Raw genomic sequence first — 19,026 nt, 5'->3', positions numbered from 1 at the left:
AACTGTTCATTTTTTTTTCTTTTAAAATACAGTGTGCACTGTGCTGCATTTATTCACAATCAAAGCAATGTTAAGTTCCCACTCATTTTAGTGAGAGCATAAAAAATACGTTGCATTTCTGTGTGTGGTGAGATCTTTGATTATACATACCTCTGAAAAGAAAACAGACAGGATGACTAGGCTGATCCAGTGAATTATTCCTGCAAACTGTGAAGCACTTGAAACTGCAATTAACACAATACAATGAAGCATCATTATAGTAGTTGAAAGCAACTTATGTTTAATATTCTTTGTACTGCTACAACTTACATGTGGAGGAAGCTTTCTTTCTGAAATTTTACGATGGAAGTACCAAAAAGGGGATGAGATGTAATGGGACATGGAGCTCCAGCCCTGTCAGCTGCTTGTGCTAGCGCAGGCCAGCATGTTCACAGCCACAGCAGCAGTTCAGGGGAGCTTTTACAGAAGGGACTGCTGGTGAGCAACGACACACACGTTTCAGGTCTTTGATGCTCTGTCACTGCTCCACGCTCTCACTGCACGCACTACTTCAGTGCAGGATGTGCTACTGACTCCGTCATACCTAAAAACTCAGAGTTTGAGTTCTATAAGCAAACAGAAAGCTCCATTATTCCTGCAGATATTCTATTTAGTCTTTGACAATTCAACTTAGAGAAGATCAGTAATTGGCTGGAGTAGGTGTTTAAAAATCGGTGCTCAAACTGGGCTTTAAAATCAACTGCTAGGCATCTAAACGACCTGGGCAGACTTTTGTACAGCTGTCCAGATGTGGCATGAACTGCCATGACTGGCTCAAGATCCCATTTCTCTCAGAGTCAAGTTTGACTCTAGGAAAACCAGAGGGAGATCAGCAACAGAAAGAACCAATATCATGATTAATAAGATCAAATCTCAAAACATGAATCTGATGGAGACTGTCAGATATCATCTGAATTTCTAATTTGTGGGAGAAACATATTTACAAAAATGTGCCTGTTTTGTACTGTGCATTTCAGGAAACATGGCTGTCAAATGGACAGCTTTGTCTTTAAGCAGGTTCCTATAAGAACACTCAGGAAAGTTACAACAAATAAAATGAAAGTGCCAGTTTAAAGCAGTTGGTGAAACCACATAAATGCTTTTACAGACTCTGTTTTTCAGAAGGACAGTGACCATTAAAATTACTTAAGTCACTTCATTTCAAACTCCTCTATGAAAAGAAGTCTGTACAAAGTAAACGAAGAAGTTCATTTATAATCTTCTGGCTATTACACACGAACTTCCTGCATGGGTACCCTTCGTGCCTACTAACTAAGAGGTAGTTATTCCCCTTTCAGAGTGGAATAAGGGACCTTGAACAAAGGTCCTCTTAGAAACTGACTTGCAGGAACAATCAGGAAAATTAATCTGAATTCATTAAAAGTATGATTTTAGACTGCACTAAAGCCTTGCATGGACACTCCCTGGTACTAAACTAGACTTTCATTTGATTCAACTGATTTTGCGTATAAGTAAAATGAACTAAACTGGACCGAATGAGTTTGTTGCAAGACTACATGAGAAGCTCTATGATCTGGATTGTCTTTCAGGGCTGAAAATGAACGTCTGGCAATTTGCAGGATTCCCTAAGCGAGTTCAAATGAACTTCGGCAATCAGCGTTCCCTGCACTGCTGACAAAACGAAGCAGAAAACTGAAAGGCTTTGCAGTACCTGAACTACTGGCAACTCTTACTCAGAAAGTCACATGCTCTCAAGTTCAGAATATGGAAATGAAGAGAAAAAATTCTCTCTTTATTTCAGGGGATTTGTGAGCCTACCGTCCCTACAGCAGACGGACTAAAATAGCCTGTGCAGTCCTGCTGTTTCAAACTATTACTGCATAACCGCAAAGTTGAAGGCAATCACTGCCTCTGTGTGCCTCAAGACTGGCAGAATTAACTTTAAGCCCCCAGAACAAACATGGCACACACTAAAGGAAGCATCCTGTTTTAAAATTAAAACGGACTAAAACGGAAAGGGGAGGGAAGGAACGGGGAAAGAAATCAGGATGCAACAAAAACCATCAGTAAGGGTTGCTGCTAGAACTGTTGGCAACCGGGGCTCAGCTAGGACTTGACGTGAAGGGATTTGCTGTGGGGCAGCAGAGAAATTAATTACAGGTGAAATGGCAGGCACAATACAACATATTTAACTTTCACAATACACTACCCTAATAGAGTGGCAGAAAGAAGAAGAAATAGAAGCCATTTGCAAGTTATCTTTCAAAGGGCTGTTGACTGACATTCAAGACTCCTGCTGCCCCTTAGTGGATGAGAAAGATATAGCAATCATGAATTTGGGAAGAAAATTAATTTCTGATGCTGCACTAACTGTAACAAAGACTGCTGGCTGCACTGCTCGATAGTGTGCCATTAAATTGCTGGTAAAAATTTGAAGTAGTCTTCCAAGCAAGAAGCTTTTGAACAAAAGCTTATTCACTAGCCTGTGTACTGGTGCTGGACATTTGTTTCTTCCAAAAGACTTCTCTTCCAAATTGCAGTGAAAGGCTAGAGAAAGAGAAGGCTCCTCTTCTCCAGGAGGTGCTCAGCCCTGCTCTGTGGTGTCTGGGATACATCACTGGGATTCCGGTGGAGGCAAAGCACCTAGGAGAGTTACGCGGGTGCCACTTTTAGCCAGAACAGCATTCTGTACTTGTTTTAACTTTTTTTCTCCAAAAATTGTAGCTAAAAGCCTAAAAGTTTTGCTTTATTTTACCTTTTGCTTGCCTGGTGCTATGGGAACAAAGGGGACGCAAGTGATGGAGGTGCATGACGTCGATTTGCTGGCAGATACAAACTCTGCTGCCTCTGCAAGGAGCCAGCAGCAGATATGCACTGCATGGTTTGGGCAAGCCCTGAACCCATCCTCCTTTGAGGCATCATATATACATTCACCTCCATATGCATTTTCTTTGCACAACTATGCACGTGCTCACATAGGGCTCCAATCCAGCAACCAGGTGCTCAGGGGTAGGCTGTTTAGGTCCACTGTTTTTAGGAAGATCTGGTGTGCCTTTTACACATACCCCTGCTTGTAGCCAGTTGCAGAGGGAGGACTATACTAAGATGACTTCCTGACTCACTCGCTCCCACAATCATTGAAGACAGAGAAAGGAAAGCATGGGCTACACTTCTGAGTACAGAAACCTGCCAGCTTCTAATCCAGGCTACAGCCATGACCCCTTTTTGAAATGAGATGTAAGTGATTTAATATACATCTATTTCTCCATTTCCAAAACACGGATAATACTTGTATCACTGGGTAATGAGTGATTATTTGGCTAATGAATGGGAAGAGCTTTGAAGGTAGGACTAAAAACGCTCTGAATAAGTACTACTATCATTAGTGTTCCCATTATAGGTCTTCTGCTTTCTGGAGTTTTGAATTCCAGTATGATTTGGGCTAAAATATCTCAAAAGGTCTCTGTCTGTCTTATCTGTACAACCTACACATTTGCAAATGTGGTTTCCATTACCAACACTGACAGTTTTGAACATGGGAGAAGCGTACAGTGCAACCAAGGACTTCACTCAAAGTATGAGGGGAAAATGATGCTCTCAAAACGTCACAGCCATAGAAGCCTGGCTTTTCATGAAACAGTTTTGCACACAGAACGCAAAACCCATTAAAAACTCTAATTTAAAAAAAAAAAAAGGAGACTTCCTAAGTAATTACAGCCCATAATGCGGATTAGCAGTTGTTATTATGAACAAAATTGGCAGTGATGTGCCGTAACATATCCTAATGCAGTGCTTGATTTCATACGAATAAAGAATCGTTATAAACTATAATTACATTTTTGAAAACCATAATTACACCCTAATGGCTTTTTAAAAGCTTAAGGTAACTGATGTACATTCCTCATATGACACAACTGCACTACTTATGCCAGCTCCACCAAGATAGCCTATATCTAATTTAAAACAAAATGCAGGGAATTTAACCATAGGGCACAAGAAGTAATGAGAAGTGTGGAGCATTGCTGCATTAGTTACAATGCAAAGTAGCAACACAGAACTGAATGGGTCCTTCCCTGTCAGGCACTGACAAAACGCATACAGGGCTGGGGCAGCCTCTGAACAGTGAAATCTCCTGGCCTGACCACATGCCTCTAGCTCATGCACCCGGTGGAAGGTGGGAAGCTTTTAAGAATATCATATGCACCAGATGCACAGACGAGGAAAGGTCCCTAACATATAGGCTTCCTCAGAAGACTCTTTGGAAAATAAATGGCAAGCAGACACATGACTCCAGAGGAACGTCTCCAAAACTGTGCTAAAAGTCTAAGAAGTAGCCTGTAATTTCTTTGGCTCTACAAGAATGACAACTTTATGCATAAAAAGAAAGATGTAGCTCCTCAGTAAATAGACTTGAAAGATTATTCTTCATCCAGTTTTTAAGGACTTAAACCCGTAACTAGCATTCCTGACTTCTGAAAGCTGCATTTTTGTCCAAATTCCGAGTTTCCTAGTCCAAAACGGTAAATTACCAGAGACTGTAGAAAATAAGTAAAAGAGTACAAGATTTCAAGAGTAATGGAGTAGCCATGCTCAGAGCAGTGCGTCAGACAAAAGCGTCAGAGGACTGGGGCAAGCATCAGTAATGGGGTAGGGAAGGCAGCTTAATCAGTGATTTGTCTTATGGGGTTCATAAAACAGTTGTAATTACCAATATCCTACCTTTAAAGTAATCTTATTACATTGTAATACTTAAATCTTTACAGCGAAATCTAACTCCACTAATATCAGTAGCTAAATCAAGAGAACAAAAGTACTTGAACAGAACAGAGATTGACTTGCTCAGTTTGAAAGTTGCCATAGGAGACAGCAGGCCGCGACTCATTCAGGCTACATATTCTTGCATTTATGGGATTGTCTGAACACCATTATTGCCCTTTCAAAATATTTGAGACTGTAGGGAGCTGCTAAACATTGCTCTTCAACATTTGTCAGAGGAAAAAATATAGTTAGTACTTGTGTTCATGTAAGATTTGCATCATAAAGCAAAAAAGGGAATGGAGGAAAAGAACAGTGGGAAAAAAAAGGATGTATTAGGAAGCAAAACAGCAGCATTCAAAATTCCATTGTGGAACCTGTGTAGAGTGAATTCAGATAGAGCAAAACTCTATTTAAGCCGTTATTTGACTCACAGTATATTAGCAAAGCAGAATGAAAATCTGTGTCGTTTCAGTGCGTTACAAGACAGAAAAACATAATTTCATTTCCTACCAATCTCAGTAGAAGTTAACAATAGAAATAGCACCAAGTGCACTAGCAAGTTCTTCACTCGCATCTATCCACATGCATGTGATAAGTGTCTGGGAAACTAACCATGCACAAAGGATCTTTTTTTCTGTGTATACAGCAAGTGGCTGTCCTAAAGGATAGACTTTTTCAGGTACTAATGACATATGTGCAGATACCTACATGTACACTCTGCTTACAACCTCTGAAAATGTGTCCTATACTGAATTTGGCCAGCAAAAAATGGGCAGAGACTGACTTCACTATACCAGGGTTCCACAAAAACACAGTTCTTTCCTAGCCTAGTAAATATTTAAATGATAGGAAAAAAATCCCCAACAACCTCCCCTCTTCAAAAACCTCCCAGCAACTTAAAACCTATATTTCATCAAAATAAGAAAAAAAAATCCTCCTACTCACACTGGAGAAGCTTTATATCTATTAGGAGTTCCAGAGTCAGAAGAATCACCACCAATACTACACAGGCTACCAGGAAACTGTTGAGACTTGCACTGAGCAAAAATACCTGCCACACAGCTGCTCGTCTCCCACAGCACGGTTTTAGCCAGTTAGATCTAAGGAAATAAAATTAAGAGGGAAAAAAAGAAGAAGAAGAAGAAGAAGTGAAAAAGGAAGAGTGCTAAAGAGCAGTGGACTCCAAATGACAAGCTCTGCTGTTATGGATATAATCATCAACAATGCACAAAGACTGCAAAACCCACTTTTCTTGGTTTCTTTACTAACGTTGGACACTTCTCCAAATCAGTTTAGCGTTAAATCCTAGTTACATCTGTCAGCTGTGCTGACTGATTTAATAAGCATGCTTAATTGCTACTGTAACAGGGGCAAAATTCTACCCTGGGGATCTCGTGCAAGTCTCTCTCCTCTAATGAGGTTCTCAAACCTTCCGGAGGTTACCAGTGCCCGAGCGTCCTCCAAAGCACTGAGTAATGCAGCCCTAATCTCTCATGCATACTTCCTTTCCTACTTTCTTCCTGCCTCATAACCTTTCGCATTTATTTATTCTGACATATATGCTGCAACCATTTATCTGTGGACACCAAGGCATAGAGGGACTCTGCTATTAGGTTAGAACATAATGATGATTTTGATGGGTTCTTCTGGTACTTATGGGATGGTTCTTAAAGTTTTATGGTCTTCCACCTTCATCCCTGTTCCAGTATGAGACAGATTGGACAAGACCTACCAAATTCTATCCGCAGCTTTTAATCCCTGGCATCATGGAAAAGACCCATAGGAGTCTGGAAGACACTGAGGAGCAAGCTCAGTGGCTTCACAGCTACACCTATACTAGTGAACACCCATGGCCTGGCAAAGTCTAACTCCCATCAGTCTGGCTTTGACCCAGACCAGGTACTTTCCCAGGGTTGGGGGTAGCACGGTTTGTGGGACAACGCATTCCAGGGACTGCTCCCAACAATTTGGATGGGGTCACTGTGCTTTGGAGGAAAAGGAAGGTGAAGTAAGCTGTGCCATACGGAGCCCTTGGCTACTTTAGTAGTATATATAAAGTCTGTGAGTTCAAAGATTCAAAAGAACTGTGAGAAGAATTAAAAAAGCACATAGCTATTACTTCAGCAACATGTGATAACAGCTGCTGAAATTCTGGTCCACAGCAACTTCATATTTTCCAGTGGGTGGTCTCAAGAGCGATGAAATTCCAGAAACAGCTCGGCTCTGTAGCAAAAATTGCTATAATCAGTTTTAGTATCAGCTAACAATCGTTCTCCAATTAACAGTGCAGCTCATTCACTGCAACTCCCAACTTCCTATCAATAGCTTCGAACTTCTGCAAACATTTCTGTCTCACCCTTGGTTCATGCTCCCCTCGGTAGCTGACAGTATACCACCATGCAGCCTGTCAGAGTTCAGTAATTAGCAACTTCATGCGAAACCTAAACTTGGGTTTCCAAAGAAAATTTGCCTGTTCCAAGGACAGAAGCTACAACTCCTGCTGAGTACAGCTACCAGGACCAGAAGGCAGCTGGTGAATGGGGAAATGCTGTGCTACTGCAGATACAGGTTTTCAAATGGGTTTTCCAAAATTTCAGATTTGTCTTTTGAAAATATTTGTAATAGCAGTAATAGCAGCATGGAGCTCAGAAGCATAAAGCCCATCCTGCTCCTTACTCTATATTTTGTTAGATAAAAACAAAATCTAGTTTCACTTTATGATACAGTATTTACTGTACCATTTCCCATCATGTTTTGTAACGTTCCTATACTGGCCCATCTCTGAAAACGTTGATGCTTACCTGACACTTTGCATTCTCAAAGCACTGTAAAGAGTTGACACGATCTATTAACTCAGGTTTACGAAGTTGCGCTACCCCTCTGCATGCTGCTGTAACCACGCTGTCTGAACTAAAACGACAGTGCACAGAAGTCGATGGCATACCAGAAGATGAGACGATACTGATCAGTTCCGGATCAACAGCTCTAAACTCAGCTCATGTTATAATCAAACACGCGGAAAATCATCACAAAACATTCCCTGAAACACCCACACGCAAAAATGAGGGGGAAAGTGATGCTAAGCGGTGCTCAGAGACTTGGTACAGCCAAGCGGCTTCTCAGAATTGAGAGCATCTGTTAAACACTTGTACTCAGAGCTGCCTGATTACCTGACCCTGAAAGACCTTCTCTGTTGACACCTTAAACTTCAAAGATTTGGCAATTGCTACCATCTAGAATGATCCTTAGCTCAAACTCTATTAAGGTTTTAGCCTGAAACGCAAAAGCACTCAGGGCTGTTTTTTCCTCAAATACTGCCTGAAAAATTTACAAGACAAAACAGCTCTAGTGAACTAAAAAATACAGGATTTACTGGATTTTAAATAGCTATTATAGCTTTCAAAACACAAGCCAAAAAGGCTTTGGGATAGGCCTTTTTGCAAGCTTTATCTTTTAGTGGATTTTATTTTACTCTGTCACTCTTCACTGCAGCTGTTATTTCGGTTTTCATGGCTTTTTTGGAGATTTTTATAAAAATAACACCAAGGAACGGCTCTGTTTAATTAGAAAAGTTTTTGGTTTTACTCTCTCCTTACATGTATCTCCCCTTTCCCAAAAGGCCTGTTTTGCCAGCATTTTAAGTATTGCAGGGCAGTTCTTCCTCCGTCCTGTTCTCAGGATGATCAGCAGAGGGCCTACGTACATTCCTTTAAAAGCTCTATCTAGTCGAGATTTTAAAATATACCAAACATATACCAGTAGGAATAAATCAGCCGTGATACTCAGCAGACATTACATACAGCCAGGAAAATCTTCATTCAGTCTAATCACTACTTCTAGAACTGCTAGGGAATGCGGAGTTTATGCTTCTGTCTTTGCAGTGGCAATATTTCACTGATACCAAAAAGTTTCTGAATTCAAGTATCAGCTTATAACTAGAAAAGCAATGTTCTTAAGAGGTGAACTGCAGAACATCTACCTGCTTACATTTCTATATCACTAATAAAATATATAAATTAATTTCCAAACTGCAAAAGTGTTTAAAAACCAAGAACCAGAAAACCACCTCTTTTTTGTGTCTTAATTTAGTACACCAAGGTGCTCTTGTTTAACACTTGTCCTGTGAGGGGGCAGTAATTAGCGTCTTCACATCGCTACCAGGCAGACCTCTTTGCAGACAATCATCCAAGACCTCTTCCAAGTCTCCAGAATCCACGGTCACTAAGGATCAGCACATTGTGCCCTAAAAATGGGGCACTGGATGGTTGCTTTCCTGGGCACTGTCCAGCTGGTTCATTCCCTATTACTTCTACAGCATCAGGAGTAGTACATATATAGTAGAGTCCTGTTCTTGCCTTGCTTTTTTTTGGCTTCTTACCTCTAGTGACGGGGGGAACATAAATAACAAAAGGAATTGTAATTTAACTAGAAATACATTTTAGTTAAAATTCACATACCACTGACATGCTAACCACACTGGCTCCTAATATATGAATCTCCTCATCTCCTTTAAGCCTGTTATCTGCCTTAGTAGAGTATCTCCTTTTCCTGATGTATGAGGGCTCCTCCATTTAAAAGGTGAGGAATCTAGTATTTGAGAAAGAACAAATCCCTACCAGAATTAGCCTAAGTTTAAATTTACTTTTCCAAATCCTAGCCTTCCTCTGCAAGACTGCAAAGCTACATGAAGTTTAAAGCTCAGACTAGGAACTCAGCCATATGAATATTTCAAAAAAAAGAAAAGTTAACTTTCACAGCTCATAAATTTATCCGAAGATGACATACTAACCACATACAAGTAAAACACACCTTTTTCCCTACACCAAAACAAAAAAGTGTTCCCTTTTATTCAGAGAACAAATAAAGCTTCTCTGGGTGTTCTGACTACATGTTGCCTGTGGATGCCATCCATTATACAGGATACAAATAAAATACAACTCGGGACAACTTTCCTGTATGACTTGGGACAGGTTCTTTAGAAACCTCAGTTACTCCACCTATACCACAGGAATATTATTTACCTTCCTTACAACGCCTGAGGTGAGGTAAATGCACTGGAATTGGGATTTTTTGCTTGATGATGACATAGGACTGCAAAGTTTTATTATGACATACTAAAATATATTCAGTGGAATTTTACCAGGAATAATTATTTTTAAAGATGCTTTCACACATGGCTTTGCGGAAAGCCAATCTGTCATCATCGCTGCTAGTTTTATTATAAAACAGCTTGGAAAAGGACATAAGGCAAAACTAGGAAAGCTTTAACATATTTCTTTGGTAAGGAACCACTACAAACAATTTGTTCAAGCTGTTAACAGCTGTCACTATTTCTATTTTCTGGTCTTGCAAACAAATATCCCAAAACCTGCATCATACCTTACCCTGCCTTTTTTTGGCTAAGCAGCAAATGTTTGCATCTCACAAGATGACTACAATTAGAAAACAGAAGGATGGATGAGACCCAAATCACTATCTGAAGGAGTAGAAAGGCCACGGCCAGGAAGTGACTGAAATATAGAAAGGCTAAATAAAATATCAAGTCTGGTTGCAGCAAAACAGCCAGGAGAGCCTCACAGGAGGCTACAAGTAGCAGCTGGAGGCCTGCAGGAACTCAGAGGAGGAAGTACAGCCTTGCAGCCCTTTCCTGGACTTCTCCTAGAGGCTTAGTTACAGTGATGCTAACGACCGAAGTTTAACTATTGATGGCCCCCTTACTCTTTTTCCCCTACAAGCTTTACAATTTCTAACCCCATTACTTTTCTTGGAGGGCTGCTGCGCAACTCTGTTGCTCTAATGGCAGGAAAGATTCTTCCAGTTTTCAGCCTAAACTTACACACGGCCAGTTCACACCTCTCTGTCCATGTGCCAGCACTGATGTTTAGCTTGATTAGCTCTTCTCCCTTGCTGGTGTTCATGTCCCTGATGCATTTATACAGAACAATGATATCCTCTCATTTACTTTGTTTAAGAAACCCAGTCTTTTTGTTAAACAGACACTCAGTTTCTCTAATTGTGCTGGTAGTCCCTTCTGCATGTGAATACGGGCAATCAGAGCGGTACATAATATTTTGGAATACGTTTAATTACATGAACACTTCTCTATCTCTATCTGAAGTACTTCACTTGATGCATTTGGGGACGTGCCTTCTTCATAGGTGCATATCTCACTGTTCACAGACATCCTGTGATTAGCTTTACTCTTGTCGTTAGTAAATTTTCTTACCATGCTTTCACTTTTCAGGCTAAGGTCTTTACTGACATACTAGCATCATCCTCAAAACTACCCTTTAAGAAACATAAAAATAGCCATACTAGGTCAGAACAAAGGCTCGCTATCCTGTCTCCCAATAGTGGCTGTGAGCAGATGTCTAAAGATGAACAAGAACAAGGCAAACAAATATATTACTTCCCCCTAAATCTCTCCCAGCATCCCATTGTTTTCAGCTCAGGGACTTCTGGAGCCAGATGGGGTTTCTAGGATTCTCTTTAGCAACCTTCAGTGAACTCCTCTTCCACAAACTTGTCCAGTCTCCCCCTAAGGTGAGATAAGCTACTAGCAGCTACATATCCTCTAGCAAGTAGTTTCATGGATCTACTACCAACTCTGTGAAGAACCACCTCTTTTCGTTTGTTTTGAACCTGGCTCTAATCTTTTAATGTCCCCTGTACTTCTACTGGGAGAGGGAGGAAACTGGACCTTACTTTAACCTCTCTCTGTCACAGATTTTGTAATCTTAATCACATCCCCCATGAGCTATCTTTTTTCCAGACTGAAGAGTCCTACCTTACCTGATCATTTCTCAAATTGAAGTTGCACCACACTTTCGATCATTGTTTTCTTTTGAGTCTTCTACAGTTCTTTTGTATCTACCGTATCTTTTTTGTTAGGGACCAGAACTACACTTGCGTTCAAGATGTGGGCAAAGTTTGCCTTTAGAGAGAGGCACAATGATGGCATCTGTTTTATTCTCTATTTCTTTCCTAATGAATCCTAATGTTTGCTTTGCTTTAAGACTGCTACTCAGCATTTAGCTGACCTTTTCATGGCCTCTCCTTCCAGCCTAACACTCTTCTTTTCCACATTTCCCCTTTATCTGTCTTTCAGTTTTTGCATGAAGCCACATCTTTTCCAACTTAAACAATTATTTCCGATGTTGAGCCAAATAAATCAGGCCCACATCATTTCCATTCTCCAGAAAAGTAGTTTGTGAACAGTAGTCTGTGGGCTACCTCTATCACACCTCTATCCACAAAAAGTAGCTGGGAAAACCGAGTTTTGTTGGGGGCGGGGGAAGAGAAGGATCAACAAATCAAAAAAGTTAGAAAAACACTGATCTAGAAAAACAATTCCTTTTTCACTTGTAGTAGCACTCCCTCCATCAATTGGTGCTACCGATAAAACACATTAGATGGACATGACGAGGTAGAGGTAGATAAGACTCAAAGGATTTAAATACTAAGATACAGAAAGTAATGAGCAATCCTGGAGAACAGCATTTTACAAGGATAAATGTTTAAAAAGAGCTGTACTAGAAAGAAAAGTTTCTAAATCATGAAACACCCTTGCAACATAGCCCAGTGTTTCTTGTGTTCTCTAGTTAAGAGCTGGTCACCTCCCAGATTCGGTAGTGCTGAATGCTCATTTTCTGCTGCAGTGCAGGTCTTAGTTTTGGACCAGAGCACAGAGAGGAGCAGTGATATAGTACTACACAAAGAACAAATCAGCATTACAGCCTCATTCACTGTGTTTTGCTGTTAAGATTTTGCATTATCTTTCTGGATTCACACTGTGGCTGGCAGCTAAAAATAAGTTTAAAGTCACCTGTGTAAATAAACGGAACTTGCTTGTTATAGAAAACAGTTCTGCCATCCATCCAAAACCTTTGCACCGTATCTGTAGTTTTGGATTTGATTATTTGCCATGTATCAGCCTGATATGTTCAAGGATCTGCATGAGGTACACCGCACTCTTCTGAAAAGGGACTGTATTTTAAATATCCTGCCAGATAAAGATGAAAAAAAGCAAAAGAGAGAAGCAGACACTTAGTCTGTTCTAGTTCGCTTACTTAAAGCACCTTTAAGTCTTGCAGATAATACAAGCAAAATACCTCAGAGAGATCAAAATAAAAACTGAAAGATGAATATGAAAATCAGAAATACGGCATCTATCTGACACAATTACAGAAGACAGATGGAAGGAACAGACATCCTTTTCTCCCAGGATGGAGGAATACTTTCATCAGTGAAGGCCCGCAACCAATTTGAAATGAAAAGCTCTAAGGATTCTTTTGTGTGTTAACTTCTGAATCTCCACACGTCTCGTCTCTCTCTGTTCAGTTTTGTTTTTCCTTCTTTATCTCTCTCTATATCCTTTCCCGCAGCTTTCTTTTTTCAGGTATTCCTACAGTTTAATTCACTTTCTAGCTGGCCTGCAACCAAGCAAATCTACGGCTACAAACAGATGATTTTAAATGATTAAATTACAACGGCGTGACTATTTACAGCTAATGTCACCTGAGTCACGTTAACTGTGTCAAACTCACAACCTTTACAGCTGTTGATGTAAAACAGGGTAGTTTAAAGCACCTTCCAGTTTCAAATTCATGTTTAACAGAGGAAAATTCAAGAGCACACACATAAAACAAATACGACAAATAATTAAAAGCTACTGTATCTCTCTGTCCTTGCTTGCCACCCCTCTGAAACACAGATCTTTATTAACATAGGAGCTTGCTGTCCACTAACTGCGGACCAAAAATACCCTGTCTATCACGCATATCTTTGATTTATTATGAGTTATACCTCTGAACTGTAATCTAAAGAAAATATGGGAAGAAGACCTTTTCCCTCTCCCCTCTGCTTTGTAGCACACACTTACAACCTTCTGCATGAGGCCAATTTCCCAGCAATTTCCAATCATTTGTATTGGTCATTGATGGCAGACAGAAAGTATTTTTTGTAAAACAGAAAACTTGACTGGAAAAGAGAAATTAAGAGTTGCACTTGAAGCTAATGTTAAAATTTAAAAAGCTCCTTAGCTTTCCGAGGGATTCGTCTCCTTAAAGAAATGTTTACATATTCTTCTCATGCAGACTGAGTTCAGTGCAAACATAGACTCCCCAATAGATTCACAGATGCAAAGAAATTCATCTGCTTTGCTGCTACTTTACGTACAAGAGTACCACCTAACTTGGTGCAGATATGTTAGAAATGTGCATCACATGTTCTCCTAAGCACTCAGGCACGTTTTTTGAATGAGCTTATTTTTCATCCACATATCTCTGGCATATGCCTTGATCACTTCTGCAATGTCTAAGCACGGAGCACAGCACCATGTAGTGATATTCTATGGGGACTTCGAATAAGTTAACTGCAGGGCAGATCAGCAGGACTAATTAAGTAATTAGCATCACACTCGCACTGGTTCTGAGAACCATGCTACTACAGCCTCACAGTGCTCCTCTGGACGGAAGAGACATACCTTTACAAATATAGATTGCTATAAACACATAAAACTCGAAAGACTGTAATTATATATTGTTTGCTTTAACAGAAAATTTCCTTTTTCTGAAGAGTAAGATCCACAGCTCCACTACAACGAGGCATATCAGCCTGACTGCTTCTAGAGAGCAAGCCAGATGCAGCAACCCCTCATATCACACACTGTGATATGCAGAGACCACAGGCACTTTACCCCTTTCCAGTGCAAAGAAGGTAATGTCAGCCCACCTACATGATTTACAATGAATGAGAACATTTCTCAGTGCAGATTCCATCCAAATTAACCAATTTCCATCATGCAAATCTTGCTACTTTCCCTGAGAAGTATATATAGAGAAGAGAATTTTTACTCAATCCACACTAGGAGAAGCCAGGGTTTGTGGTTTATATGAGGACTTCCGGGACAACAGAGGAAAGGTTTTTTTGCCTCCTTACTCTTTCACTGCTGCCAAACTTGCAGGTGTACTTCAGAGACTGGCTTTATGTGCCATCTAATCTGTAGTCCTCTCTTTGTTGCTTAGCGCAGGGATCAGCATTGTAAACTGAATTTCTGACAAAAATAGCTCAGGCTTACCACAAAATTCCTTTAATAACATCAAGAAAGAGCTGGGAACTGACTGCTCTGAGCATTTGATAAGATGGAGCAAAGCCCTATCAAACTGCACAAAATAAGATTTTTGTTCCAGTATCTTTAAAGCCACAGGAATGTCTGTTTAACAAATGACAGACCAATTTCCTTTTCTTTTTTCTTTTCTGGTGAGATGGGTACCTAGTGCAACTTTTCAGGCACACAAAAGGGCTGAGCTACCACCCACCTGTGCCTGGCTGCCTATTAACAGCTTGTTTCCTGATAGAAATACTTTCTCCGATTAGACAAAAAACTCCCTTTGTTAGCAACAGTGTCCTTCACCAGCAAGGTGAAATCTGCACTTGGGTTTGGACCAGTATACACTGGAACACCTTCTGGCCTTAGCAGATGAAAACTAAAGAGGAAAGCACTGGGGAACACATAATCAACATTAAATCAGAGGCTCCTTTGCCGTCCCTTGCTTCAGTCCCCCTTGTCTGATGTCCCTCTTGTTGCTATATGGATTGATGCACGGAGATGGAGACTTCCTAGTGACCAAGCATGGCAACCCACATCAAGAACTGGGAACAGTGTCCTGGACACTAGGGTACTGAAAATCACAGTAGTCTAATGGAGCAGGGTCATGGACAGCTTGTGACGACAACTCAGTATTTTCCAAGACCCTACTGTTCTTCTATTACTTCTTCCCAGGGAGCAGGGATGTCCCAGACCTTCTGGCTGTACAGCTCTACAAGTATAAAAACTACAGCTTGTCTAGATCAGCTACAGATCTAGACCAACACAGCTGTATCCACTATACACAGTTCACACAGGCTGGCACCTTCCCTGAAATTCTCAGACAAAAGCACACAGTACTAGTACAGAGTATACACACAACCCCTGAAGGTCTGCGACAAAGGCAGACTGACAAGGAGAGGAAGATGAGCATTATGTCACCTTTCAGCACTCACTAGCATTAGTACTATCTTCTGGTATCTCCATCTGCAACCTGAAGGGAGGCATCGGGGTGACACAGTTTCACAGTTAGGAACACAGATGCTACCAGAAGCTATGGGGGCTTAGACACTTTCTGCCATCTCTGACACTGCCTTTCCCACATCATTCTCTCCACACACAGGAGGGAGATGATGTACCTGGCTGTTCCCAAACCAAACTGAGCCCAGCCACCCTATCTCCTTCTTACTCAGGTGGAAGAGAGCTGAGCCAGTCACATCTGAACAAGGGCCTGAGAAAGAAATCACACCACTCTCATAAAACCAGCTACACTCCCAAACAAACCACAAGGTGCTATGGGGGCAGAATCTTACTTTGACTGCTGGGTTTCTTGAGGTCAGCTCTGCTCCTGAATTTCCTAAGACATCAGTTACTACCAGAAAGGAAGAAAGGAGCCCTTCCCACAAAGCAGCTGCAGCCCTAGGACTCAGCTGAACATACTCAGCCAAAACGCATTGAGACAAGTAAACTCAAGCTCTGAATTTTCTTCAGAGAATCAATCCCCTCTGCAGCTAGGAGATCTGGATGGTATCTGTTTATTTCCATTCAGACAGATAAAGACAGAAGAGAAGTCTGGGTGAAGGAAGAGATCTCTGCTGAGGAAAAGAATGACAACTCTGCTTCCATGCTTAGACTGCAAAGCTGCTCAAACGGTCACAGTGAGAGATCTGTGGACCTAGGTGCTGTGAAGAATGGAATTTCAGATCATAAAATCTGTAAAAATGCGCATTTGAACTAAACTGGTATTTACTCAGCACCAAAATAGCCTGAGGGTTACACCTGCATACTCAAATTAATTCTGAAGTGCCTCTTTTGCTATGCAGGGTATTTTATGTTACAGTCGTACCATACTTATATAACCTAATTGAAATGTATTTCCTTCCCCTTGTTTGGAGTAACAGCTTTCTGGAGATGCCTCACAAAGTCCAATTTGGAAAGAAATTAAAGGAGGCAAGAGCCTTCCCCGCACAGTGCTTCCTGACTACCATACAGAATACCTGCTGAGCAGAGATCAAGTAGGTCTCCTTGCTGATTTCTGAGCACAGGTTAAAACATATTCAGCTGCTAATAATTGGAGGCTTATATAAAGCCTTTTAATGTCTTCATCATGAGAGCACTATATGATTTACTGTGAAGTGCTTTTAGATGAATCTTACTGGAAGTGGAATATATATAAACTCAGTGCAACACACAGTGGAACGAGAATCAAAGGGGTTAAGCACAAGCAGTCACTTAATCCCTGTCCCAAGGGATGTTAAACTATTCTTTTATTTTTCCTGGCAAATGGGTCTTCTGAAAGACATCTAGTGATTGTGATCCCGATCTGCCCCCATACACACAAGCAGTCTATCCCAGCACTTTGCTACCCTGATTATTCTCTTCTGTGCTGCAATTCAAGCTCTTTACTTCTTGTCCTAAACACCATGGAGATAGAGAACAGACTATTCTCTTCCTCACTGAGAAGTCCCTTATGATAAGTTCCTTTCAAAGTACTCTTCTTTATGTGAAACACACACAGTTATTTCAATCACTCCTCCATGGCAGGTTTTCTGAGCCTCTAATCATTCTCATTCCTCTGCAGTCTCACCAGCTGACCCAAATTGTTCATGAAAAACTGGGCACAGGAGTCAACCTATGGCCACATCAAGACTGAACAGGGCAGAAGGGTGACTTCTTATGTCCTACAGAACAACAATGCTACGTAATCTGACCCTGAGCTATGTTTGAGCAGATATTCTGAATCTGATTAGTACCTTTTATTCCAACACACCTGGAACAGATGTTCCATGAAAACAGGAGTAATGTGCATATATATTCTCAAAGACAATAGTCTCATGTAAGCAAATTGTGCAGCACAAATTATTCTGTGAAAACCACATACTCTGTCCAGGAAGCAGGAGTACTGAGTCATCATCTCTTGGTCAGGAGATGCACACACACATGTAAAAAGAATCACAGTAACTAACCACCTGTTATCCTGAAACCCTCCTGAAACACCTTTTACATAGAGCCTTCATCAGGCCGTTCTGCTTGTCTCACAGGCTAGAGTCTCAGTTTAGTTTTCCTTGTCTGACAGCCAGAAATTACTTAATTACAAAGAGCCCAATACCAGCTTGGAATAGTTATACTAGAAAAATCCATTTCCATCCTGTGACAATGATTTTTAAATGAGTTTGAGGACAAGTGGCTGCACTTCTCCATCTCAAGGTTTTCCTTTTTACAGGGTAAGAAATTTCTTCAAGATAAATCCATAAAATAAAATTCTGTCCTTCATACTTACCCTTCTCTTTGATACTCCTCATCCAGATTTGACAAAAGCTGTGACCCAGCCACAGACAGATCAAGTGCAGCTAAGGGTAGATCTCGATAAGCAAAATTAACAAGCTGCACAGGAGCAATGCTTTTGGTCTCTTCTTCCACTTGTTGTGAAATTATCTCAACTTCTGAAACACCACCTTCTATTGTAGGCCTGAAAATAAAATAAGCAAATAAAAAAAAAACTTAATCTCTCCACACACACACACACACACACACATATGTATATAAACTATATAAACAAATAAAAAAAACCAAACAAGTAAAAGTAAGGGAGAGAAAAGAACTTCAAAGAATTCTAAAAAGAAGACTTAAAAGGCTGTTGCAAAGTCACTGAGGGAGGCGATGTCCAGTCCAAATCCGTCCAAACTTGTCTTTAGTAGATTCCACTGAAGTCAACAGAAACCTCACAGACAAAGGAAAATAGCATTTGACTCTGTGGAAGCTACTTCAAAAGCACTAAATATAAATGGCTGTATTATAAACAAACAAATGTGGAAACAAACTATGAACCCAGCAGCAAAATATTTGTGCAAAACAGACAAGAACATCGACAGAAAAAAGGCATGTAACTGCCAACTAAAATCTCACTGCTTTGTAGCTTAGATCAGTGAGCAATGAACAGCTAAGCTTCTTATTCATCATATACAAATCAACTCTTAATTAATGGATAGAGTTTGACCCCTCTTCCACTGTGGGTCAATATTCAAACAGTTTTGATGGATGCTGACTTGGTTTCGTTCAACCAGAAAGGATCATTCTGTTCCCAGTTATTTCAAAGTAATTCCAAAAGAAGAACAAGGGTTCAGAAGAACTACGAACTTGTTGGGAAAGATTATCTTAACTACATGTATGTTTGTACAGCT

The 19,026-nt window shown here is 40.5% G+C and overlaps 1 protein-coding gene across 2 annotated transcripts in view; it reads right to left on the bottom strand.

The window, feature by feature from the left end:
- Window positions 1-19,026, bottom strand: part of TMEM266 (transmembrane protein 266) — an 87,550-nt gene that overhangs the window by 39,651 nt on the left and 28,873 nt on the right. For both annotated transcript variants that reach the window (XM_068958291.1, XM_068958292.1), the window contains 3 exons: window positions 18,126-18,314; window positions 5,704-5,858; window positions 151-224 (listed from right to left, as the gene is read on the bottom strand). In XM_068958291.1, coding sequence (XP_068814392.1) covers window positions 151-224; window positions 5,704-5,858; window positions 18,126-18,314 — 418 coding nt within the window. The remainder of the gene's footprint in view (window positions 1-150; window positions 225-5,703; window positions 5,859-18,125; window positions 18,315-19,026) is intronic.

This window comes from Struthio camelus, chromosome 12 (assembly GCF_040807025.1).
Source record: "Struthio camelus isolate bStrCam1 chromosome 12, bStrCam1.hap1, whole genome shotgun sequence".
NCBI classification, from domain to species: domain Eukaryota; kingdom Metazoa; phylum Chordata; class Aves; order Struthioniformes; family Struthionidae; genus Struthio; species Struthio camelus.
Note: the sequence above shows the minus strand (reverse complement) of the source record. Positions and strands in the feature narration are given on the sequence as shown.